This window comes from Saccoglossus kowalevskii, chromosome 8 (genome assembly GCF_978046115.1).
Source record: "Saccoglossus kowalevskii chromosome 8, keSacKowa6.1, whole genome shotgun sequence".
Classification (NCBI taxonomy): Eukaryota; Metazoa; Hemichordata; class Enteropneusta; family Harrimaniidae; genus Saccoglossus; species Saccoglossus kowalevskii.
This window is the reverse complement of record NC_140648.1, coordinates 2,381,463-2,409,102: the sequence shown is the minus strand read 5'-3', so window position 1 is coordinate 2,409,102 and position 27,640 is coordinate 2,381,463. Positions and strand designations below refer to the sequence as shown.

The 27,640-nt window shown below is 35.1% G+C and overlaps 2 protein-coding genes across 2 annotated transcripts; one reads left to right on the top strand and one right to left on the bottom strand.

The window, feature by feature from the left end:
• LOC100378249 (soluble calcium-activated nucleotidase 1-like) lies at window positions 1-6,635 on the bottom strand. Its single transcript, XM_002741910.4, has 3 exons — window positions 5,878-6,635; window positions 3,419-3,622; window positions 1-3,024 (listed from the first exon to the last, which is right to left on the bottom strand). Exons 1-3 carry the CDS (start codon window positions 6,467-6,469, stop codon window positions 2,651-2,653), a joined length of 1,170 nt encoding a protein of 389 aa, XP_002741956.1. The 5' UTR covers window positions 6,470-6,635; the 3' UTR covers window positions 1-2,650.
• A 20-nt stretch (window positions 6,636-6,655) lies between these two features.
• LOC100378549 (phosphatidylinositol N-acetylglucosaminyltransferase subunit A-like) lies at window positions 6,656-26,826 on the top strand. The gene is made up of 13 exons (XM_085502007.1): window positions 6,656-6,796; window positions 10,968-11,058; window positions 11,373-11,438; window positions 11,952-12,074; window positions 20,333-20,508; window positions 20,861-20,976; window positions 22,433-22,540; window positions 23,444-23,550; window positions 23,867-23,949; window positions 24,910-24,995; window positions 25,383-25,510; window positions 26,058-26,213; window positions 26,352-26,826. Exons 1-13 carry the CDS (start codon window positions 6,762-6,764, stop codon window positions 26,427-26,429), a joined length of 1,353 nt encoding a protein of 450 aa, XP_085358133.1. The 5' UTR covers window positions 6,656-6,761; the 3' UTR covers window positions 26,430-26,826.
• The last annotated feature ends 814 nt before the right edge of the window (window positions 26,827-27,640 follow it).

Genomic DNA, 27,640 nt, shown 5'->3' with positions numbered 1-27,640 from the left:
TTTTAAGGGACATAATTTCCAGCTTTATTTAAAGTATTCAGATATTTTAGTATAAAAACAAATGCCTCATCTCCAAGAAAAAAGTGCTGCATTTAGACGTGAATAGATTCATAAAACATGCAAGACAACAAAAAAGCATTTTGTACAGGCGTCTGTAAAAAATTAATGATTCACTGAGACAAATACGAACTGCCTTATATTAAAAGTAAAAAAAAAAACTTCATCTATGAATAGCTATCATGTTAACTATCAACTTAAATAATTATACTGATGAATAAGGTGACCAAGTTTGATGAAGTTCTTGTGCACACAATAACGATTAACGACGACGCAGGACATAAATGTTCCCCTTAATATATCTTTTCCCTTCCATCTTTGATGGTACGGGCAAGGTAATTACTATCTGCGACTCCTTTGATACCTTCTAATCTCCTAATAAAAATACTTAAAACGTCTCAGTTTGTACTAGTTGATCTGGGCAACAGTCAAAGTGGCCATCTTTGGATATACAATAGCAATACATCTCATGCGACGACTATCGCCCTTTATTCCAGTTAGCAGAATAATATCTAAATGCTAAAGTTATTCAGACTGCCACCAAAAATTTAAACACACAAAGTTGGTTGTTTTCACCATGGATGCTTACTTTGTGTATCTAGATGATAAACTATGTTTATTCCCAAAATTTATATACAAATATGCAGATGAATAATTTTTTTGCTAATTCCACAACTGAAAATGCAGTTTCTCGCAATATTTTACAGTACATACACCCAATACATCAAATGTGAAACTCGAGCAAAAAAAAATACATTGTAAAATCCGGCAAAAATTAAGTATTTCACTGTAACAAAACTAAAAAAACACCATTTTATATTCGAATTGCATCAAATTAATAATTCTAATTCAATTTCTAGTCTACATGAAGAATATATTTTCCAGTAATCTGTTGTATAGCTTTCAACACAAGCTTCAATGAGATACTTTGTATGTGTACATATTATGCAGCAATATTTAATGTAAAAATTGGTTACAAGCACAAGTTTGGAGAAAGTGTCACAGTATTAACACTTAAAAACAATTATAAGTGATTGTAAAATATACTCCTACAGGAAAATGATAAAATAAATTAATGTATATTAAATATATTAATCTTTTGTATGATGACCCTGCATTTTTAGTTCACTTTTTTTTGTAACATAGCACACATCACAGTAATGAACAGTATAGTTGCATACCTCTTTACATGTTGCCTGCCGACACTTTACTCATTGATTTTGGTATGCCCATAGCAGCTTTTAGAAGGTATTTTGTGTTAATAAACAATGCTTTTTTCTCATATTACACACGTCTCAAGTACGAAACACGTGGTGCTATGACCATGGTAATGTAAACACCATATTTGTAGTGACATTAACACTTGTATCGTGTTCTACAGAACATAAAGTATTAAAAATTGTTTTTATTCATTATCCTTAACATTTCACAACAAATTAAAAACTAGCATAATTATTTACATCATATTGTCAATTTTTGCAGCTTTGATGATAATTAAAAATTTCTTGGACATTTGTTGGCCTAGAAGACATCCCAAGTCAACTACAATAACTGCCTAGTTGTGATTGGTTGGTTTACCTCATTAGCCATGCAAATGTGTTCAAACATCTGTTACTATGGCTGGTTTCACCTGAACAAATGACATTCAATTGTTCATTTAAAAGCTACATATGATAAAATGACTAATTTTCACTGGGTTTAAATTTTGCTGATTTACCATTTCAGGCATGTTCAGTGGGTTTTAAATTTTATCATTTAGATAATGTGTTCTATGCTAAATTTAACATTCACTGGATTTTAATTTAGTGCGTTTTCCAGTCAGCGAAATAAGCAAAATTAAAATCCAATGAATAATTAATTTTTTACAGTATGCAAAACATAATATTAACCATGCTTATACATGTATTTTATTATTGTCTGCTGAAAGTCTCCATGGGTACCCGTAATAACATGGAGTCAACAGAAAATGTGTTGAGAGCATTACCAATCAAAGTTACATGCCTATAAGTTAATTTAGAGGTCTCTGAAAATATAAACAAAGACATATTTGTCAGATATTGAATCACTAAAACATTACTTTTTGTCTATAGAAGCACTTTTGCAATTTAAGTACTGTAAAATGATTAATTTTCACTGGGTTTAAATTTCACTGATTGACCATTTCAGGCATATTCAGTGGGTTTTAAATTCACGGTTTCGTCATTTAGGTAATGTGTTCTATGCTAAATTTTACATATTCACTGGGTTTTAATTTAGCACATTTTCCAGTCAGCGAAATAAGCTAAATTAAAACCCAGTGAATAATTACCCCCTTTACAGTAAGCGTTTGAAACTGGAAGCTGCGGACAAATTTTCATATTTCACCAGGAGTAATGTTTTTTTCCTTGTATAAAGACAAGAACTGTTTAAGAAGTGTTAAAAATGGCATGATGCACACCAAATGTCTAGCAAATACACCAACCCACCCATTCACCCCAATCAGTAGAAAGCATTACCATGTGTGATTATGTACAATATTTTAGATGAATACAGTTTTTAATTTTATTGATTGGAATGTATAATACATACAACATTTCCACTCCATGGCCACTTATTATATAAATTCAATGCCTTCATATTTCATGCTGTCAGCTATTTTAGTCTCTTTTAAAATAATCTGTCCATTTATATTGAAAACATGAATGTAACTACTGATTTTCCCTTTATCTTCCTCAGTCTTGAGAGCTACGATAACTGCATCTTTTGTTCCAGGAATGAATTTAAATGATGAGAATCCATGCGTTAAGATAAGAGCGCCAATCCTGCGAACATTACAGTTTGAAAAATCCTCACTGCACGATATTAGGAGATTTGTTGCACGCCGCTCATCAGACAGTTCGTCATATTTTTCAGTGCTTGCTCGACGAGGCAAGAAAAACCATCGTTGGTGGATCTCACTCCATACTCCAGACTCAAAAATCATGTAGCCTGGAATAGACAACTTAACGTCATTATTCATGAAAATGATCAATAAAACAAAGTTTTCCATTGATGAGGTATGCCAGAATGTAAAAAAATGACACATTGCACCACAAAATATATCATCTGTTCTAACTCATTGTATATTAAATCAAAGGAAACAAATGTTTCTATCATATCGTGAAACCACCATCTAATAAGTTTCATAAAATAAAATAAAAGTTTGTTAGCAGTAATCTGATCAGTGACTCTTGTATCAATAGAAAAATTAACAAGCTGATGACAATTGATTCATAACAAAATGCAAATTTGTTGTTAAAATATGCAAAGTACCGGTATGGTTGGTATCTCAATGTCGATTACATCCAAGATATTTACATACTGAGTTTAAATAACCACTAACCTGGCCATTCACACCCTGCTTTTTTTCTCATCATATTATAGTTTTCAACCCACTCAAGATGATGGACACCGCCATCAGGGGTGATTAATTTTATCCATTGTGGATTCAGATTTACAAGTTCTCCTGTAGTAGTTGTCCATTCTTTTCCCAGTCCACCAACGTACAAGATCTGATCTTTCAGTGCCATCCATTCACCCTTGAAGCCTGCAATAAGAGTAATTTTATTATTACGGGGAATGGATATTCTTCTGAAGTAAAACATTCAAATGTAAAACATGTGAGATCAACCAGCCATCAGTAGCATAGTGGTTATACCATTGATTGGTAAACCTGAGTTCAAACTCTACCATTAAAAACAGTCAACAGAGAAGGCTAAATCAACCGACTGAGGTTCATTCACAAACAAATGCGACTTTAGGGAAACCCTGTCACATAGTCCAAAACTGGAATATGGTCTGTGGGCAAAATGCATTACCGGTATATATAAGCAGTTACAAATTGTGGCTTAACACAGAATGAAAAATTACTTGCCTACATGCAATGAATGATTCAGACATCAACAATCTTTTCGTTATGGAAGAGGGATATTGAAGGTGATTCAAATAATTTGTGCAAAATACACTTGCAAACTTTTGTTTAATTGTGGGTGTTGATAAAATGAAGAGATTACATGTACATTTGCTATGTGCAGAGTTACCTGGTATCTATATTCTATAGAGAACACAAGTGGTATTTGCACATGTTCTACTACTGGGTACCCACCCCTGAGTTGTGGTCATAATGGCAGTGTACACTCAATTTTTCATAAATAAACGTGAACTAAAGATACATGTACCAGTAGTTAAGAGAGCAATTGATTTGTGGAATGTTTGTAATTTGTCAAGTCACAGAAAATAACCTTATATAATCTAGCTTATGGAGAGATCTGACATACATTAGCATGACATCCACTCAGCATTTCAATAGAAAGAAATGGACAGTTAGATTTTTGAAGACTCTGTATTCTACAAAATGCACACACACTGCCATTATTATAAATAGTACAGATTACCACAATCCACATTGTGTGAATAGTGGTGCCATAAGGTGTGGGGGATTAAGTGTACCATTCATAAAAAGGTTGCCACATCATTCATCAAACATATGGTTCCGAACTAAATACCATCCAAATGGAAAACACCGGCATATGCTAATATACCAATACACACATATAATTTATTAAAACATTGATAACAATTTAATGGTGATTTGTAATTACTGATGTTGAGAAATATGTGTATTACTGTAAACAACTTTAATTTTGTGAGAGTTGAATTTCTGTTAATTTGGCAGATCGTAAAATTTTTGGACAGAAAGTCTCAGCATGACTTGTTGGAAATGTGAACACACCACATCACAAAAATTTACAGACCGATTTACAGTGTTTTGATGAAGTACTACCGGTATACAAGGAATCCTATTAAGTACCAAATCTGAAAAAAAAATTTGGTTTGGTTTTTTGTATACATTTCCCCATACATTTTGTTTTATTTTATTATTTTTTTCGCTGGTAGTTTTTTTAAAGTTTTAGTAATCGTAAAAGCCAACGAGAAATACCTGCAACTAAATGGTAATTTGAAATAAATAAATAAAATAAATAATTAAATACATATTCAAAATTTAAAAAAATTATAAAATAAAAAATGCCCAAAGTCCTTAGTTTAAACAGATTGATAAATACCATGTAAATGACAGTTTACTGTTATAATGTCATTAGAAATGAATATTTGTGAATGTCCAAAGTTGGAGGAAAATGTTGAAATATACATGTAGCAGTAACGATTTTAATTGGATCATCAAAACGGGGGTCACAGTGACCTTTAGGTAATTTTTTCATCATAAACACTTCTACCCCTTTTTTTTACCTCCATGCTCCTACCTAACTTCAAATGATTTACATAAAGATAACAAAGGAAGTCAATGAAAATAATCATTAGTCCACAGTGCAGAGTTAACCGTGAGAAATCTATATCGTATATTATGTACTCATAACAGAGGTCAAGATGGCATTTCTATGCGAAGTTAAATTGTGGGCAATTTTTTTTTTAAATCAGCAGAATTTTGCTCATCAAATCAGATAAAGAATTCTTGGAACACAATCCATAGAGGGACTGTGATTGAATGTTTTCAAATGAAGTTATTGCAAACTGTGTTCATTGATGCACTGGATGGATTTAACCTTACCCTTTAACCTAACCTAACTGCCATTCAAATTTAGTATTTACCGGTATAAATACATGTATTAATGGAACAGGTTTGTTGTGCCTATAGTAGGTTTGAAGTGAGGTTAATAGAAAGTGAAAATTACTGTATTTTTATTACAAATTACCCCCCCCCCCCGCCAATTCCGTCCCCAAGAGTTCAAATGGTTCATCCCTTGATGTCTTTACATAATGGAAATTGTTTTTTTTTTAATTTACCTTTTGCAACTTTGCCATCGCCATCAGGCATTATTGCCCAGGCTATTGCTTTATCTCCTTCGATGAGGTATATAACACCAGTCCGGTCATCAACACTGTACAATTTACCATTGAAAACTTGTAATTCTGACAACTCCATGCCACGTCCGCCCTGTGACAAGGTCGACGTCAGCACAGTAACATCGCTGTCCCATTCAACAAGAACTTGATCAAGTTGACTATTTATCGTAAGATAACCCTTTTTAAAATAACTCTTCCACATATTGTCTTTATCCTCAACCTTTGACGCCTCGTCTAAATCAGAAATGACCCCAATTCGAAATCTGATGCCACTGGCTGTCTGTTCGGGATTTGACATTGGGTACGTCGAGTTGTACTTGTTTTTCTGCTGAAGTTTCATGACAAGGCTTGAAGACGGCACTGACGACAAGTTGTCACGCGATGCATTTTGTTCAGAACTACACGATCGAAGAATTACGAATAAAACGAAAACGGCTAATGTCACGATAGCGGCAAGAACTAAACGTGGTCGTACCTGAATATTTTGCCCCATGGCGACTGTTTTGGGAGACGACGACGAACCGTTCAACATAATCTAACACCGTGATGATTTGGGTCCTGTCTTATGTAGTGATTAGACAGTCCAAATACGAAAATACTTGAGCACCACACTGTCCCCTTGCGATGCATGTAACAATATAGCAGACACCGGCAGCCAGTGACGCCAGCTGGGGAAAACGACCTGTCTGCGTGGAACCGGAAGTGTATTTAGAAGTGATCGCCCTCACAGTCTGTCAAGAGAGAGGTGGAAACATGTCTTCCTGCTAAACAATATATACATGTATACTGGCATTGGTGATGGTTAACTGAAAGATTTTGGAAAAATGTGCGAGTCATTCGAGAAAAAATACTGCATTTGGTGAGTTTCTCTATAAATAATGCCATTCCATTAGTAGACGATTTATTTGAAAGTGTTTGGCCCCCTTTCGAGGTCGTACTGTGGGAAGTGACCCGGAAGTGACATTACTAGTAGTAAAATTGGTGACCGCCGAACTCGGCCAGAGTTACCTCTATGGTTGAGGGGTATTGGGATAAATTCTCCATGAATGTAAAAACTGGAGAAAAAAAAGCACATTTATAACTAAAGCAAAATTAGAAAAAATAATGTAGTTAACACAAGTATAACGTAGATAAAATGAATGTGTCAACAATGAAATGAAATCATGGACATTGTGCACTACCAGAGATACATTACTTGGGTTTTGCAACTACGGTGACATGATACCAAAATCCCCTTTCAATCTCGCTCTTGCATAAGCGTTCCGACTCAGAAAAATGCGAATGCGCATGCTCGAGGCTAGGATACTGGGATGTCCAGGTGGATCACGATATGACGGATTACGATAACTATATTTCCTGTACATTTTCGATGTATTATATTTTTTCACTATGAATGTGGTAATACATGTGTGGCGAATAGTATATATTAGCAACATCGTTCAGGGGTAGATTGCCAATAATCGTTTTATTCATTAATTCACGTAAAACTGTAATAAATCAGAAATACAACACAAAATAAACTCACTAAAAATTCAATAAAATATTGCGAAATAAATTCAATGCAGTACAAACGTTTCCGTTATATAATCACATAACGGCGCCTCGATATACATACACGTCAAAAGTAAGATCTCGCTTGTAAAAAACTCAAGTTTTAAAACTCACTGCATTAGGCAAGTGCGACGATAAATATATATCACATACTTCTTAACAAATTGTGTTACATGGAGTTTAAAAAATAGAATTATTACAAGTATTTGATGTCCAACAATATAAACAACATCTCGTGTTCTAATATAGAATGTTGCGACCGCTACTTCAAAGTGCATGAACTGGCTCAGAATAAATGGAAATATGAAGTCAACTGAAATCAAAATTAAGCCCAAATTGGCATTGAATGATGTAGAAACATGAATATTTACTTATGCATACCTCTATTCCGGGGTCAGACTAAAATAACTTTGGAAAACTTGCATCGAATATGCACAACGAAAACTACGTATACTTTCGCTTTGAAAGTCAGGATCCAGAGATATCGCCACAAGAGGGTGCTATCGCAACGTCAATAATTTAGAACATTAGATTGTTCTTCTTGGTTTTCGAGTAGTTGTTAGAACATGTTTTATTGATTATTACAAACCGCCTATTTTATGTCAGAAGGTCGTAGCATCAGTCTCGCTATCTACGAAATGACATGAATGGGATCCTGACATTATGCCACCATACAGTACTATGCGCGTTGCAAACCCCAAGTAATGTACCTCTGGCACTACTTAATTAATACTAGAAAAGCTTAACCAAGCTAAGTCCTGTCTGAAGATGTTAGTCTGCCAAATAAAGTCCATTTGTGGTTTCACAGGGCTCGAACTTCTGAGTTGCTAGGGTATTTATTTCCAAAACCACAATTTATAAAATGGTCCAAGGAGGCAAGGGCCTTTGATGCCTTTGTAAAATTCAAGCCCTGGTTTCAGTGTCACATGTTTATTTTGTTCGAGCATGTCACAAAATTGACATTCAGCTGACAAGAATATGATATACTGTATAACATCCTTGCAAGCTGCAGGTAAATTATCACATTTTTACCTTGTTTATATGTGAAGGGTAAGGTATATGAGAGGAAAATGTCTAGAATTGTTGTCAACTCAAACAATTTTTATCCAATCTTTTTTAAAGCGAGGGAGTCGTCACCTTGAGCGAGGGAGTCGTCACCTTGAGCGAGGGAGTCGTCACCTCGAGCGAGGGAGTCGTCACCTGTGCATGCATCAGATGGCCATAGCGTGTCATTGTTTACAAATAAGCGTCTACCCATGAGCCTCTGCATTTTTAGCGTGTGTTATCATCGCTTGGGACTCAATTCTTGTGCATGCGCAGGTGACGACCCTCTTGCGTTAAACTTGCATGGATATTATATTAACCTTTTTGGTATCTCAGCCAAGTTCAATTTTGGGGTATGTGTTCTATGTATATATTTTAAGATAATGATGAAATATCACTTAAAATTGTTTTCTTTGATAATCCTACCATTATTTATGTAGTTTTCAATATATTGGGAAATTTCATGCAATTAATTAGTCCCCGTTCGGACGAAGGGGACTTATAATTCGGTCTCTGTCCGTCCGTGCGTTCGTCCGGAATCGTATCTCAGAATCCCTTGGACCGATTCCGTTCATTCTTTGCATGTGCCTAGTACTTTATGTGGGACATATGCGCATGCAGTGGTTTAGCAATTCGATTCAAAATGGCCAACTGGCAGCCATCTTTTTTTTAGAAAATGTTGTATTTTGGACATGCTTTGTCAGTTGTCATTCAAACTTGGTACTTAGATTAAACAAGTTAGGATACATGTCCATGACGATTTATTTCACAATTGGATCAAAGATGGCAGCCGTCTTGTTTTTTGAAAATGTTGTATTTTGGACATGCTTTGTCAGTTTTCATTCAAATTTAGTACATAGATCATACATGTTAGGATACATGTCCCTGACCGTTCGTGAGTTCCTGAGTCTGTCCATCCGTCCGTCCGTGTGTCCGTCCGTTCGTCCGTCCGTCCGTGTGTCCGTCCGTCCGTCCGTCCGTGTGTCCGTCCTTCCGTGTGTCCGTCCGTCCGTGCGTCAGTCTGTCCAGCGTCATATTTCATAATCCTGTGGACCGATTCTGTTCATTCTTTGCATGTGCCTAGTACCTTATGTGGGACATATGCACATGCAGTGGTTTAGCAATTTGATTCAAAATGGTCGACTGGCAGCCATCTTGTTTTTTTTTAAATGTTGTATTTTGGACATGCTTTGTCAGTTGTCATTCAAACTTGTACATAGATTATACATGTTAGGATACATGTCCATGACGATTTATTTCGCAATTGGATCAAAGATGGTCGACTGGCTGGCATCTTTTTTTTTTTATGCGGTATCTTGGACATGCTGTGTCAGTTTTCATTCAAATTTGGCACATACATGTACTTTATACATGTTAGAATGCATGTCCATGACAATTTGTTTCAAAATCTGGTCAAGGATGGCCGATTGACAGCCATCTGATTTTTTGGCTTTACTACTATATTTGCACAATTTATGTAATGTAATTTTCATTCGTATTTGGCACATACATCATAGATATCAGTGTGTTTCATAATCAGATCAAAGATGGCCGAATAACGGCTGTTTTTATTTTTGGCCATATTACTACTAAACCGAACACATGTTTTGATGTAAATATACAATCTGTTGTATGTGCCACTTCGAACTCAAGTTTCAAAGACACGCTTGCAACAACCCCTCCGCTTTAATATGACGAGCACAAAGAGAACTTTTAAAAATTTAACGGGGACTGTGTCATTTTCAATGACTTGTTTTATATTATTCTGCAACAAACATTGAAATTAATATAGTACATGATTGATTTTATTGTGTAACATTATTGCATAAGGACTTTTAATCTCATTTTGCCATGCAAAAAAAAAAAGATCATATCAGTACATTGTTCGTGTGTATCAATCCTAAATTCTTATTTGATATTTAATCTAGATTCTAAATGGGCATGGTTGTAATGGCCATTTTGGTTCATTGCAGGCTGTTCTAATGCCACATCTCTGACCGTTCATGATTAAACTTTGTATATGTTTTTTAAATTGAAAATTCACAAGAACTTGTTACTTTTAACTTTGGTACACTTGATAACATAGTAGTGATATTTTTGTTATTTACAGTATGGTTTCTGACTTTTTCTTTGGTACACTTGATAACATAGTAGTGATATTTTTGTTATTTACAGTATGGTTTCTGACTTTTTCTTTGGTACACGTGATAACATAGTAGTGATATTTTTGTTATTTACAGTATGGTTTCTGACTTTTTCTTTGGTACACTTGATAAGATAGTAGTGATATTTTTGTTATTTACAGTATGGTTTCTGACTTTTTCTTTGGTACACTTGATAACATAGTAGTGATATTTTTGTTATTTACAATATGGTTTCTGACTTTTTCTTTGGTACACTTGATAACATAGTAGTGATATTTTTGTTATTTACAGTATGGTTTCTGACTTTTTCTTCCCAAATACTGGTGGTGTAGAAAGTCACATATACCAACTTTCACAGTGCCTTATTGAAAGAGGACATAAAGTAGGTATTACCAAAGATAAATAAAGATAAAAGATCCTTTAAGTGACACGAACGTTTCAAATGGGATATAAATACTTACTGTAATGCTTTATTTTCACTCAGAATTAATTTGTTCTGTTTTTGCTGAAGAGATGACTCAATGAATAAAATGTAGTGAAAATACATTTTTTTTCATATTACATTCAACTTACGAAAACTCAGTGAAAAAATGGCCAAACAGTTCTCTCAGCTGTTTCACTGTAGTTTTGGACAACTCGCAGCTCAAAGATAGTTTATTAAGGATCAACATTAAAATATAGACTTGTCATTTGCAGGTGATTGTTATAACACATGCTTATGGAAAAAGATGTGGAATTAGACACATGACAAATTACCTGAAAGTAAGTATTATTATATGTCTGTCTCTGTATTATATGGAGTATCTACCTCCCAGCTTATTAGAAATTGCAAATTCCAAATATGGAACAATTATGCAGTATTTCCAAGATGGCAGACGTTTTTGAATGGTTTATCATAGTGAGATGATTTTCTACTTCCTGCAAAAACCCACGTATTGCATGAAAGGCATGGATTACCACAAAAACAGAACGATTTGATTTGAACTTGAATTACTTTATTTTATAGCTCAATGTCTAAACATTAATCTCTCAGAGAGGAATATGGTATAGCGATACCCTTACTTCATCAAAATTAATCATCATTAAATGTGTATAGAAATACTCCAAAAATACTTTTGCATCTGTTTAGTTCATGATTGTCCTGTTTTTGATTTCACACTGAGGATCTTGCAGTGGACAGAAAATAAACTTTTCACACATTGTGTATTATATTTAGATGTCATATTTGTTTGAAATAGAGCACAATATAATCTGGTTTACTATGTTTTATTGCAGGTTTATTATTTACCTTTTATGCCCTTTTATAATCAGTGTATTCTACCATGTTTGTACCCAACGTTACCACTAATAAGAGATATATGCATAAGAGAGCAGGTTGATATAGTCCATGGACACTCTGTAAGTATACACACATGATATAAGAGAACAGGTTGATATAGTCCATGGACACTCTGTAAGTATACACACATGATATAAGAGAACAGGTTGATATAGTCCATGGACACTCTGTAAGTATACACACATGATATAAGAGAACAGGTTGATATAGTCCATGGACACTCTGTAAGTATACACACATGATATAAGAGAACAGGTTGATATAGTCCATGGACACTCTGTAAGTATACACACATGATATAAGAGAACAGGTTGATATAGTCCATGGACACTCTGTAAGTATACACACATGATATAAGAGAACAGGTTGATATAGTCCATGGACACTCTGTAAGTATACACACATGATATAAGAGAACAGGTTGATATAGTCCATGGACACTCTGTAAGTATACACACATGATATAAGAGAACAGGTTGATATAGTCCATGGACACTCTGTAAGTATACACACATGATATAAGAGAGCAGGTTCATATAGTCCATGGACACTCTGTAAGTATACACACATGATATAAGAGAGCAGGTTGATATAGTCCATGGACACTCTGTAAGTATACACACATGATATAAGAGAGCAGGTTGATATAGTCCATGGACACTCTGTAAGTATACACACATGATATAAGAGAGCAGGTTGATATAGTCCATGGACACTCTGTAAGTATACACACATGATATAAGAGAGCAGGTTGATATAGTCCATGGACACTCTGTAAGTATACACACATGATATAAGAGAGCAGGTTGATATAGTCCATGGACACTCTGTAAGTATACACACATGATATAAGAGAGCAGGTTGATATAGTCCATGGACACTCTGTAAGTATACACACATGATATAAGAGAGCAGGTTGATATAGTCCATGGACACTCTGTAAGTATACACACATGATATAAGAGAACAGGTTGATATAGTCCATGGACACTCTGTAAGTATACACACATGATATAAGAGAGCAGGTTGATATAGTCCATGGACACTCTGTAAGTATACACACATGATATAAGAGAACAGGTTGATATAGTCTATGGACACTCTGTAAGTATACACACATGATATAAGAGAACAGGTTGATATAGTCCATGGACACTCTGTAAGTATACACACATGATATAAGAGAACAGGTTGATATAGTCCATGGACACTCTGTAAGTATACACACATGATATAAGAGAGCAGGTTGATATAGTCCATGGACACTCTGTAAGTATACACACATGATATAAGAGAGCAGGTTGATATAGTCCATGGACACTCTGTAAGTATACACACATGATATAAGAGAACAGGTTGATATAGTCTATGGACACTCTGTAAGTATACACACATGATATAAGAGAACAGGTTGATATAGTCCATGGACACTCTGTAAGTATACACACATGATATAAGAGAACAGGTTGATATAGTCCATGGACACTCTGTAAGTATACACACATGATATAAGAGAGCAGGTTGATATAGTCCATGGACACTCTGTAAGTATACACACATGATATAAGAGAGCAGGTTGATATAGTCCATGGACACTCTGTAAGTATACACACATGATATAAGAGAGCAGGTTGATATAGTCCATGGACACTCTGTAAGTATACACACATGATATAAGAGAGCAGGTTGATATAGTTCATGGACACTCTGTAAGTATACACACATGATATAAGAGAGCAGGTTGATATAGTCCATGGACACTCTGTAAGTATACACACATGATATAAGAGAGCAGGTTGATATAGTTCATGGACACTCTGTAAGTATACACACATGATATAAGAGAGCAGGTTGATATAGTCCATGGACACTCTGTAAGTATACACACATGATATAAGAGAGCAGGTTGATATAGTTCATGGACACTCTGTAAGTATACACACATGATATAAGAGAGCAGGTTGATATAGTCCATGGACACTCTGTAAGTATACACACATGATATAAGAGAGCAGGTTGATATAGTCCATGGACACTCTGTAAGTATACACACATGATATAAGAGAACAGGTTGATATAGTCCATGGACACTCTGTAAGTATACACACATGATATAAGAGAACAGGTTGATATAGTCCATGGACACTCTGTAAGTATACACACATGATATAAGAGAGCAGGTTGATATAGTCCATGGACACTCTGTAAGTATACACACATGATATAAGAGAACAGGTTGATATAGTCCATGGACACTCTGTAAGTATACACACATGATATAAGAGAGCAGGTTGATATAGTCCATGGACACTCTGTAAGTATACACACATGATATAAGAGAACAGGTTGATATAGTCCATGGACACTCTGTAAGTATACACACATGATATAAGAGAACAGGTTGATATAGTCCATGGACACTCTGTAAGTATACACACATGATATAAGAGAGCAGGTTGATATAGTCCATGGACACTCTGTAAGTATACACACATGATATAAGAGAGCAGGTTGATATAGTCCATGGACACTCTGTAAGTATACACACATGATATAAGAGAGCAGGTTGATATAGTCCATGGACACTCTGTAAGTATACACACATGATATAAGAGAGCAGGTTGATATAGTCCATGGACACTCTGTAAGTATACACACATGATATAAGAGAGCAGGTTGATATAGTCCATGGACACTCTGTAAGTATACACACATGATATAAGAGAGCAGGTTGATATAGTCCATGGACACTCTGTAAGTATACACACATGATATAAGAGAGCAGGTTGATATAGTCCATGGACACTCTGTAAGTATACACACATGATATAAGAGAGCAGGTTGATATAGTCCATGGACACTCTGTAAGTATACACACATGATATAAGAGAGCAGGTTGATATAGTCCATGGACACTCTGTAAGTATACACACATGATATAAGAGAGCAGGTTGATATAGTCTATGGACACTCTGTAAGTATACACACATGATATAAGAGAACAGGTTGATATAGTCCATGGACACTCTGTAAGTATACACACATGATATAAGAGAACAGGTTGATATAGTCCATGGACACTCTGTAAGTATACACACATGATATAAGAGAGCAGGTTGATATAGTCCATGGACACTCTGTAAGTATACACACATGATATAAGAGAACAGGTTGATATAGTCCATGGACACTCTGTAAGTATACACACATGATATAAGAGAGCAGGTTGATATAGTCCATGGACACTCTGTAAGTATACACACATGATATAAGAGAACAGGTTGATATAGTCCATGGACACTCTGTAAGTATACACACATGATATAAGAGAACAGGTTGATATAGTCCATGGACACTCTGTAAGTATACACACATGATATAAGAGAGCAGGTTGATATAGTCCATGGACACTCTGTAAGTATACACACATGATATAAGAGAGCAGGTTGATATAGTCCATGGACACTCTGTAAGTATACACACATGATATAAGAGAGCAGGTTGATATAGTCCATGGACACTCTGTAAGTATACACACATGATATAAGAGAGCAGGTTGATATAGTCCATGGACACTCTGTAAGTATACACACATGATATAAGAGAGCAGGTTGATATAGTCCATGGACACTCTGTAAGTATACACACATGATATAAGAGAGCAGGTTGATATAGTCCATGGACACTCTGTAAGTATACACACATGATATAAGAGAGCAGGTTGATATAGTCCATGGACACTCTGTAAGTATACACACATGATATAAGAGAGCAGGTTGATATAGTCCATGGACACTCTGTAAGTATACACACATGATATAAGAGAGCAGGTTGATATAGTCCATGGACACTCTGTAAGTATACACACATGATATAAGAGAGCAGGTTGATATAGTCTATGGACACTCTGTAAGTATACACACATGATATAAGAGAGCAGGTTGATATAGTCCATGGACACTCTGTAAGTATACACACATGATATAAGAGAGCAGGTTGATATAGTCCATGGACACTCTGTAAGTATACACACATGATATAAGAGAGCAGGTTGATATAGTCCATGGACACTCTGTAAGTATACACACATGATATAAGAGAACAGGTTGATATAGTCCATGGACACTCTGTAAGTATACACACATGATATAAGAGAACAGGTTGATATAGTCCATGGACACTCTGTAAGTATACACACATGATATAAGAGAACAGGTTGATATAGTCCATGGACACTCTGTAAGTATACACACATGATATAAGAGAGCAGGTTGATATAGTCCATGGACACTCTGTAAGTATACACACATGATATAAGAGAGCAGGTTGATATAGTCCATGGACACTCTGTAAGTATACACACATGATATAAGAGAGCAGGTTGATATAGTCCATGGACACTCTGTAAGTATACACACATGATATAAGAGAGCAGGTTGATATAGTCCATGGACACTCTGTAAGTATACACACATGATATAAGAGAGCAGGTTGATATAGTCCATGGACACTCTGTAAGTATACACACATGATATAAGAGAGCAGGTTGATATAGTCCATGGACACTCTGTAAGTATACACACATGATATAAGAGAGCAGGTTGATATAGTCCATGGACACTCTGTAAGTATACACACATGATATAAGAGAGCAGGTTGATATAGTCCATGGACACTCTGTAAGTATACACACATGATATAAGAGAGCAGGTTGATATAGTCTATGGACACTCTGTAAGTATACACACATGATATAAGAGAGCAGGTTGATATAGTCCATGGACACTCTGTAAGTATACACACATGATATAAGAGAGCAGGTTGATATAGTCCATGGACACTCTGTAAGTATACACACATGATATAAGAGAGCAGGTTGATATAGTCCATGGACACTCTGTAAGTATACACACATGATATAAGAGAGCAGGTTGATATAGTCCATGGACACTCTGTAAGTATACACACATGATATAAGAGAGCAGGTTGATATAGTCCATGGACACTCTGTAAGTATACACACATGATATAAGAGAACAGGTTGATATAGTCCATGGACACTCTGTAAGTATACACACATGATATAAGAGAGCAGGTTGATATAGTCCATGGACACTCTGTAAGTATACACACATGATATAAGAGAGCAGGTTGATATAGTCCATGGACACTCTGTAAGTATACACACATGATATAAGAGAACAGGTTGATATAGTCCATGGACACTCTGTAAGTATACACACATAATATAAGAGAGCAGGTTGATATAGTCCATGGACACTCTGTAAGTATACACACATGATATAAGAGAACAGGTTGATATAGTCCATGGACACTCTGTAAGTATACACACATGATATAAGAGAGCAGGTTGATATAGTCCATGGACACTCTGTAAGTATACACACATGATATAAGAGAGCAGGTTGATATAGTCCATGGACACTCTGTAAGTATACACACATGATATAAGAGAGCAGGTTGATATAGTCCATGGACACTCTGTAAGTATACACACATGATATAAGAGAACAGGTTGATATAGTCCATGGACACTCTGTAAGTATACACACATAATATAAGAGAGCAGGTTGATATAGTCCATGGACACTCTGTAAGTATACACACATGATATAAGAGAACAGGTTGATATAGTCCATGGACACTCTGTAAGTATACACACATGATATAAGAGAGCAGGTTGATATAGTCTATGGACACTCTGTAAGTATACACACATAATATAAGAGAGCAGGTTGATATAGTCCATGGACACTCTGTAAGTATACACACATGATATAAGAGAACAGGTTGATATAGTCCATGGACACTCTGTAAGTATACACACATGATATAAGAGAGCAGGTTGATATAGTTCATGGACACTCTGTAAGTATACACACATGATATAAGAGAGCAGGTTGATATAGTCCATGGACACTCTGTAAGTATACACACATGATATAAGAGAGCAGGTTGATATAGTCTATGGACACTCTGTAAGTATACACACATGATCCATAAGAGAACAGGTTGATATAGTCCATGGACACTCTGTAAGTATACACACATGATATAAGAGAGCAGGTTGATATAGTCCATGGACACTCTGTAAGTATACACACATGATATAAGAGAGCAGGTTGATATAGTCCATGGACACTCTGTAAGTATACACACATGATATACTTCACTGCTATGCAAATACTGCAAAATACTTTATTTTAGCTGGAATTAATTTTTGTATGGAATTTATTTTCACTGATTTTTGACAAGTTGAATGTAAAACTAAGTTTCGGAGTTAAACAGTAGACAGTATAGTAGGAAGGACAAGTGATTCCAGCGATTCTATTGTAGCAGGGTAGGCTGGAAAAAAGTTAAGCTGATTTCAACTAACCGTTAACATAAACTAAATAATAGTCAGTAAACCATAACATAATAAGATTCATGCATCATGAAAACAAAAATATTCAAGTATTTTGTCGAAAACGGGGTACAGACTGAATATAGCATGTACAGAAACATTACTGTCGTCTGAAACTAACTTTTAATTTTATTCAATCAAACAGGAACATATATATTAAAAGTCATATTTTTTACTAGTGAACTACGTTCACGAGAACATCTGATAACTATTGTGTGTTCTGAAGATGCGTATTGCGGAAAGAAAACGACTCGTTTGGGGAAAGATACTTGTAGTTCGATACGAAAGTAGTGACATCGCATCGAAGTAAATATGACGTCATTGTTTACTTGCTCATCATAATATTCCAGCCCAGCTTGCGTTGGCATACGGCGTAATATGACATTGGTGTTACTATACTACTATACTGTCTATGGTTAAACAGGGCCCAAATTGATAGGGAGTAAAACACGGAAGTGGAAGAGCTGTCCATGCATTGACCAATCACACAAGAGCTCACAAACACCAACGAAATATTTGTTGTTGTACTTAACAAAGGGGTTTGGCACTAAAAACGATGGGACGTTTATAGGCTTAACGTTGGATTTAGATCGTGTTATAATCCAAATCCCCTAGAAAGAGTTGTAAGCACCAATTTTCATATGCCTTGTCATTGCACTAATAAAATAGTGTTAATAAAAAATAGAATATTGACTTTAAAAGATTTAAAATTTGTGCGAAGTTATGACACTAATGCTAACCATGTGCTATGTTCACATGGCAGCATTCTATCGGAGCCAAACTACTTCTCCTCCCACAGATTAACAGGAGATTATCTCCAATGCGTTCATACAGTCGGGAGCCGAACGAGACCAGAGATCTGCCAGAGTTCGACTCAGTTCGATCAGAGTCGAACGAAACAATGCCCTTGAATAATTAGTGACTGAAAACGATTTTAGTGTCGTGCTTGTGTTTTTTCTTTACATGGCATGATGTTGTTGAGCTAGGAGAAAAAAGAGCCTGAGAATGGAGGTAGAAAAGACAATGACTGGTATTATGATTTAGGTACTAGTATCTCGAATAAACAGGAAACACGGCAGCTAAAATGCGTTTAATACAGCCTATTCGGTCAAGTTATTGTCGCATAATTTCGTACGCCATTTTCTGTTTCCCATTGAGCTATCAATCTATCGCAATAATTCGTTACTATATATTAGGACGCGTACCTCTTATTCAAGCCAGAAATTATGAAAGATGTTGTCTCCGCCATAATTGAAATGAGAGGTTACTCGAAGAAGTTTACACGATCGGAGCCATGTCGGGACTCAACCCTATCGGAGTTCAACCCCGAGGGTTTAGTGGAGCCGAACGCGTTTACACGGTCATTTTTGCTGGCTCGAGCCGTTGGGCTCTGATAAAATACTGTTGTGTGAACGTAGCAATGGACATTAGATAAACACAGATTGTTTGTGACAGAAAGCTTATCACCCGTTAAATCAGAATCATCAACAACGTATGTAGATAGAATGTTATCATTTAAACCATCCTAACGATAAACATTATGAAAATACCTACAAAACCTTTAGTGTTTAAAACACTCACTCATTTGAATAGCGTCATTCCGAAATTTTGATCTTTCTGAAAAGCAGGGCTGATGTATCAGGGTCTAAAGTAACCGTTTTATCAATTTTTGAAAAATCCATAATAGCAGTTTGTTTATTTTAATTTTTACCTCAGTGACTTCATATGATTTTAAAGGTACTATGTCAAGTAGAGTGACTTCATATGATTTTAAAGGTACTATGTCAAGTAGAGTGACTTCATACAATTTTAAAGGTACTATGTCAAGTAGAGTGACTTCATATGATTTTAAAGGTACTATATCAAGTAGAGTGACTTGTTTATTATTTTCAGGCATTTTCCACTCTAGGACATGATGCAATGTTCCATGCAAGACTGATGGGTATAAAGACAGTATTCACAGATCATTCATTATTTGGTTTTGCTGATGCCAGTTCTATACTTACTAATAAGATACTAAGGATTGTACTATCAGGTGTGAATCACGTCATTTGTGTATCCCATACAAGGTAGGTACTGAATCAACAAAAATATCCAATATTTGTATAATATTTAATATTTTCCTTATATGATGCTGTACAATATATATTATGTACTGTAAAACTCTAAACATTACCCAGTTATAAATAATTAGTCTCAAAAAATGGTCAGGTTTTTAAAATACAAAATTAAAGTGACATAATAACTAGTTGAATTTTCAGAGTAAAGATTATTGTCAAATGATGGATCACACACATGGTGCATCATTTTTTGTCAGAAAATTCTGTTTCAACCCTCATAGGTTGATGAGAGGACAAGTATCTATTTATCCACAATTACATGTGTTGAAATGTACTCACAATAAACTTCTTTTAAATGCAGCAAAGAAAACACTGTTTTAAGAGCTAGCATAAACCCATCCATGGTGTCTGTTATTTCCAATGCAGTAGATGCGACTATTTTCACACCAGATGTTACAAAGCGAAGTCAAGATAAAAGTGAGTAGTACTGGTAGTAGATGTACTATGATAATTTAAAATAAATATACTGGGCTTTTGAGCTCTTGATTAATGCATTATATAATGGCAGAGTTAAATTCAATTTTATACTTTGTCTTATTGATTTGTAATAATACCGTTAAAGTCCTAATATAAACCGCATACGTAATAGTAACCGCACCCCCAATTCCGGCTTCGGGGTTGAAGAGTTCTTAACAAAAATTGAAAACTTGAAAAGTACCTATTACTAACCGCACCCCCAATTCAACAAGACCGTGACTGACTTCATTGTTTCAACCAGCTGTTCCAAAACGGCATTGTTCCTAATCCTATTCATTTGTTTCGACAACATGCCTAAAAATATTCACACCTATTTATTGTTCAGCGGTGATAGGATGTCAGATCACAGGCGGTCAGACAGGCAATGAAACTGCTTTTGTTCTGGCGGCGACCTCTGTCAATACTCTTTCTGAATACGTCTGTGTTTCGTAAGTTTTAGACAATGAGCTTTTATCACCGTAAAAGTGTTAAACTGAGCATTGAAGAATAATTTATCTTTCGAAAACAAATAATTTCTTGATTTAAAAAAAAAATCATGCTGTTTTCCCATGGAAATCAAAGGCAAAAGATCGCGCTACATTATCGGTAAATCTCTTCCGTGTTGCGTTCACCATGAGGTCGCTGAACTGTCATTAACATATTCAAATGAGCTATGTAATTTAGACACGTGGGCACCATCCAGCATTTTGATTGGTTAATTAGCGACTTGACCTATCCGGTCAATAATACGTCACGTGAGCATTCAAAAACATGCTGGATATCGTATCGGCTGTTTACACGTGACTGAAATCATTCGCTTACGGGGAAACTAAGTTGAATTTTACTTGGCTTTTATAAAAATTCAACGAATTTATTTTTCGTGCGTTATTGTAATCACTACTAAATAATAATCACCATATCAACACTTCGAAAACAAGTAAGTTATTCACTTGTGACCCGCAGCATGGCCGGATCGAGCTACCGTTCTGTGATCATTTGCTACTAAGCAGTGCATTCGTGTTTTTATTTGAAACTTCTGTTAGAATATACTTTTCGTTACCAAGAAAATTAAAAAAATAAATGCATATTACATTAAAAATACTGGGTATTTTTTGTATCATGTGAATTTTTTTTGATTGACTGTAATTTTTCAACATTTCGTAACGCCTATTTTAGAACCAAAATAAGGCCTTTCACTCTTCCCCGATGCCTATCCAAGAGATTGTACGGTGTATTGTTTGTTTTGTGCATGTGTTGTGGACAAAAAATGACCACACCCATTTAGTGATTGCAATATGTACGTAATAGAAACCGCACCCCGAACTTGAGCTTTTGATCCCAATTTTTAAATTGATACATTGTAATATAAACCGCGGTTTATAATAGGACTTTAACGGTATATTTTTTTTATTTCCAGTTGTTATTGTGATTGTAAGTCGTCTAGTGTACAGAAAAGGAATGGATTTATTGGCCGGGATCATTCCAGAAATATGCTCAATGCACCCTGATGTTGATTTCCTAATAGGTATGCAAGAAATTTATGGAAAGTAATTACTTAATGGTGGCATCCAGTTGTGTTGGTAATTTTGGACCAGTTGTTAGCATTCACTGTGGGAATCATTCAGTGAAAGTAAAATCCATCGAATATACTTTTTTTTCCATATTTTACATTCAACTAGTCAACAATTGGTGAAAATAAATTCCATACAAAACACTCAAAAACTCTTTTCAGTGAAAATGAATGCCAGCTAAAATAATTTTTTTTACAGTAGTTGTTCATTTTTTTGTCACATGGGAGTCAGTTGGCGAGATGTGATTGGCTGCTTTTCTCAGTGTAAAGGTCATACAAATTGTGGGCTGAAAGCCATTGGAGTCAGTATAATTGCAGTGGTTACAAACAACAGTAACTCTTTTCACACACATCCAATAGGACAGTTTGTAGTTTACTGAAGCTTCAAATAATCGTTGTCACATTGTCTGTGTGATAACGTTATGATCAGTGGTTCAGTTGTCATGCATGATCTAACATCTGAGATATTTTTTGGAAAAGAAACCTGAGAAGCAAATATGTCAGGCGAATATAGTGGAAGATTCAAACATGACTTAATTCATTCGTGACAGACATATTAGCGCAAATTTCACCATTCAGGGAAAATTATTTAATTCTGTAGTTAGCTTGTGTTCTTCATAGAGAATGTACTGTAAATCACCTTGATTTTTGCAAGACACAAATTTTTGGAAATTTCAGTCAAAATCACAACATTTTCTAGCAGTGAAAATTACTCCATGTTTTACAATAACGAGTGACTGTAAGTGACTTTGACAAAGATTGACTTTATAAATGCCATTGAATCCAGACATCACAATTTCTATCAATTAAAATAATATGTTTTACAATGAATAAATCAGCATTGTTGTTTGTTGGTAGGTGGAGATGGTCCAAAGAGAATATTATTGGAGGAAATAAGAGAGAAATATCAACTACATGAACGGGTTACATTTCTAGGTGCAGTAGAACATAGTGATGTCCGAAATGTACGTTGTAAAAACAAATAATGCTTCACTTGTCTCATCGTGATCATCCAGGATGCTGGAAAAATCATTACAATTATAACAGTTGTTAAATTATATGTCTCTATTTGGATTTCACATGAAATTTCCAGATGATTTAATATTTATTTCAACACAAGAAATTGAACTACAGAATAAATAAAAGCGCTTTCTATCAAGTATGTACATGTACCAGTAAATGTAAATGGATTTTAGCCCTTGAACAATAATTTTATAAGTTTTCTTTACTCAACTAATCTAGCTATTGTGATTCACTGACATGTTTGTGTTTTTATTGAAGGTTTTAAATCGAGGTGATATCTTTATCAACACATCATTAACAGAAGCTTTCTGCATTGCTATTGTAGAGGCAGCCTGCTGTGGGTAAGTAGTAATAGAAATAGAATAATAGAAAAATGTAATAAATCATAAACAAAATGATGTACTATATACTAATAGGAAAGTATGAACCAAAAATTGATATATTTGTAAAGTGGATTATACATTTTGACCATACAAAATTTGCATCTCAGATGATGAACTAATAATAGAGAAAATATGGTGTTTACTATTGACTCAAAAAATATAAATATTTATACATTTCACAATTGAAACTATAACAAGAGGTTTCAAATGGAATACAATGTAATGTTGTTGCACCCACTTGTTAGATTCTGCTGTCATTGAAATTTATATACAATTTTAAAAATCAAAGGAACAGCTTTGTTGTGTTGTATATATGGTAGTTCTTGTTGTTGAAAATGGAGAGCTTGAGATCTATGTAAATTTGTTTTCAATTCTATATTTAGAGTGCTTAACATTGTGATGCTGAATTCCCCTTAAAGCTTTTCAACTCAAGCTCCTGAATTATTTCTGTGGTTCTCATTAAAATTTCCATCATATACACCTCTTAACGTACACAATCAGTTTTCAACTACTCTGGAATACATCAAAATTCATGAGTAATTTTCAAAATGGTTTATTTGATAACCAAATTCTTTTGGATTAGAATAAAACTTTGAAAATCTCTTGAAAAATCATAAGATGTATGAAAGAGTAAAATTACTTACATACAAATTCAGGCAAAAGTGTCCATGTATAATTTGCCAGTAATTTGGATAATGTCAGATTACCGTTCAGATTTTAAAGTTACATTTGCTGAACATGTACATGTACATTGAGCTCAAAAGTTTTACAATTTTTGGCCACAAAAGTGCCAAGGTGAAACTTCCAATAATAGAGGGTCTTTTGTAACAAAATCATATATGCAAATTAGTTTCCATGCATAGGCAATTTGCTGGGAAATGATATACATGACAGTTGTTAAATTTCTATTCATACCAGACTTCAGGTTGTTAGTACTAAAGTTGGTGGTTTACCTGAAGTACTGCCAGAAGAGCTTATATTACTTGCAGAACCAACAGTGCAAGGTAAAGTATGCATTGTGATCTCCATAAACCACTCAGCAAGCAATTTAATCAGTTTCGATGACCAGCATGTTATGTAGGGGGGGGGGGGGGTTAATTAAAAGCAAGAATGTTTGTTTTGTTCTAATATTGACTGTGGTTGTTGACCAGAAAGTAGGAGGTGTGTACGTTCATATCCCATCATGCACTGGTAGTTGGTAGCATGAAACATTCATGCAAGAAGGAAACTTAAATGAGTCTGTCCCTCCCACTGTGGCTTTCTCACCACTAGCCCTGATAAGCACCACTGAGTTTTGTGTCTTGTCAGTAGAATGAAAATGTACCAGTTTATATGTTGCTTTGTTATACTCCCTAGCTATTATTCTTATAATCAGTGTGATGTCATTTTAGATTTAGTGTACTCATTGAACAAAGCCATAACAAAAAAGAGGACTGGAAAGATGTTGCATCCTGATGTTGTACACAGTCAAGTTAAACAATTTTATACATGGCAGAATGTAGCATACAGAACAGAAAAGGTATGTCATATGTCATTGCATACAATAATTAGACTGTATTATACTCAATCCCCTGAAGGAATGCCCATATAAGGAATGCATCCTTACAGATACAGATACCTGCTTACGTTCATAGGAGTCACTACTGAGATCTTACTGAAATTTGCCAATTTGAAGTCACTATGAAATGATTTGTGAGACACTATCCAAGTGTACACTATAGTAAGCATAGACCTATATATAATTGCTAATGAAACATTCTTACTCTAAATAATAGCGAAATTTACGATAGTTTGAAAATGCCAATTCTTAGGGGGCGGAGCTACGTCACAGAATGTTCTACATTGCTGTTTTAAGACACTGTACCATATATTTCCATGGGCTCTGTGCAAGCTGCTATGAAACTCCGGTTGAAGAGCCAAGCGTTGGCAAGTGATGAACATGTCTGGATGTCAGCCCTGAGAATACACACATTATTCACTCTGAACATAAATGAGCCATTTAATAGTCTTGATTTTAAGCAGTTTTGATAGTTATCAAATGATTTGAAACCACAATTCATTATTAGGTATACAACAGAATAATAGAAGACAGAGTTCCAGATACAGCTGAGAAAATATTTTGTTATTATAAAGTTGGACCTGTTGCTGGTAAAATTGGAGTATTCCTAGCAATTCTTAATTATCTGTTGTTATGTGTACTTGAATGGCTACGACCACGAAAGGTAATTATTAACCAAAACCATCCTAACAGCTATTGTTACTCTGATTATGTGTTTGTTTTTATTATGAACACCTTATGCCTTTTCAGATACCATGTTTAGTCAAATGAGTTCTTAATTTTATGTTTTCGTACATTTCAGCATATTGACTTGACAGAAAGTGGTATATATAGAAGGTCTGTATGGAAATCATCGGAATCTGAAAATGTTACCAGTTGAACCAGAATATGAAATTACATTGTTTAGATTTGAAATACTGTCATGTAGTTTTTGGAGTACTTTAACGATCATTTTATTATTATACATCTACTCAGTCTCTCTATAGTGGGACTGTAATGGACACCGTAGAAGCCGCATCTCTAATAGAAGTCTCACCCATTCTTTTTGAATAATTCATCATTTCTCATATTTATAGATGCTCTAATAGAAGCCGCATCCCCTCTGTTGCATTTTACTATTTTAATAGAAGCTGCGGCTTCTAATACAGATATTACAGTACACAAATTTACATATCTGCATCCAATAATTATGCAAATTTCAAACAATATTGGATTCACCTTTAACAAGGCTTAAGTTTATTTTTGTTATCAAAATAAAACATACATTGTACACAGTTCACTGACTATCACATAACTTTGTATGAACTAGAAAATGTTGGTGATGTTATCAATCTGCAGTATTTTGGTCACTGATCTTCTGATTGCAACTACCCGGTACATACAAGGCTTAATTGGACTTCACATAAAAGAGAAGTTACAGCCTTTCTGATCATCAAATTGAGAATGAAATGAATGCTCAGAATTTAGGTGCATTTGGTACATTAAATTATGCATGTCCTTGACTCTATGCATCTCTAAAAATACCATGTACTGAGACATAATACTGGTACTTTGTTTCCCAATTCAGCAAGGTTCCAGAAGACGTACCTACATTTTATGCATTTTTTTTTTAAATTATGCTAATTTATTCATGACGTAGCAGTTTCTGTGCTCATGAATATTCATTAATTTGTGGGTCAATACGTTCTAAAAAGGGTGATATATTATTTTTGGGGAAGGTTTAGAAAGGGGGAATTAGCAATCCGTAGGGGTTCAATACAAAAGAAGGGACCCATTTGGAGAGCAGCAGTGATCCTCGTGTCTTTTGTTGTTGCATGTGACTTGCAGCTGTCAACTGTGTTCGTACTTTGACGATTTGTCGGTTATGACTGGCTTCCATGTGAGGTAGTATTCTTGTGTTCTGTTTTTCTGACTTGAGTTCTTGATATACACTGTCTTGTCCACTGTACCGGTACTATGAGTGTCTTCACACACGTGATAGGATTTAAGTCCTATTTATAGGAGCAGTGTTCTCACTAGCATTCAAAAATCGTACTAACCGTACTGGATTCGAACCAGCGATCTTTCACAATGCTGATTTGTACCAATCCA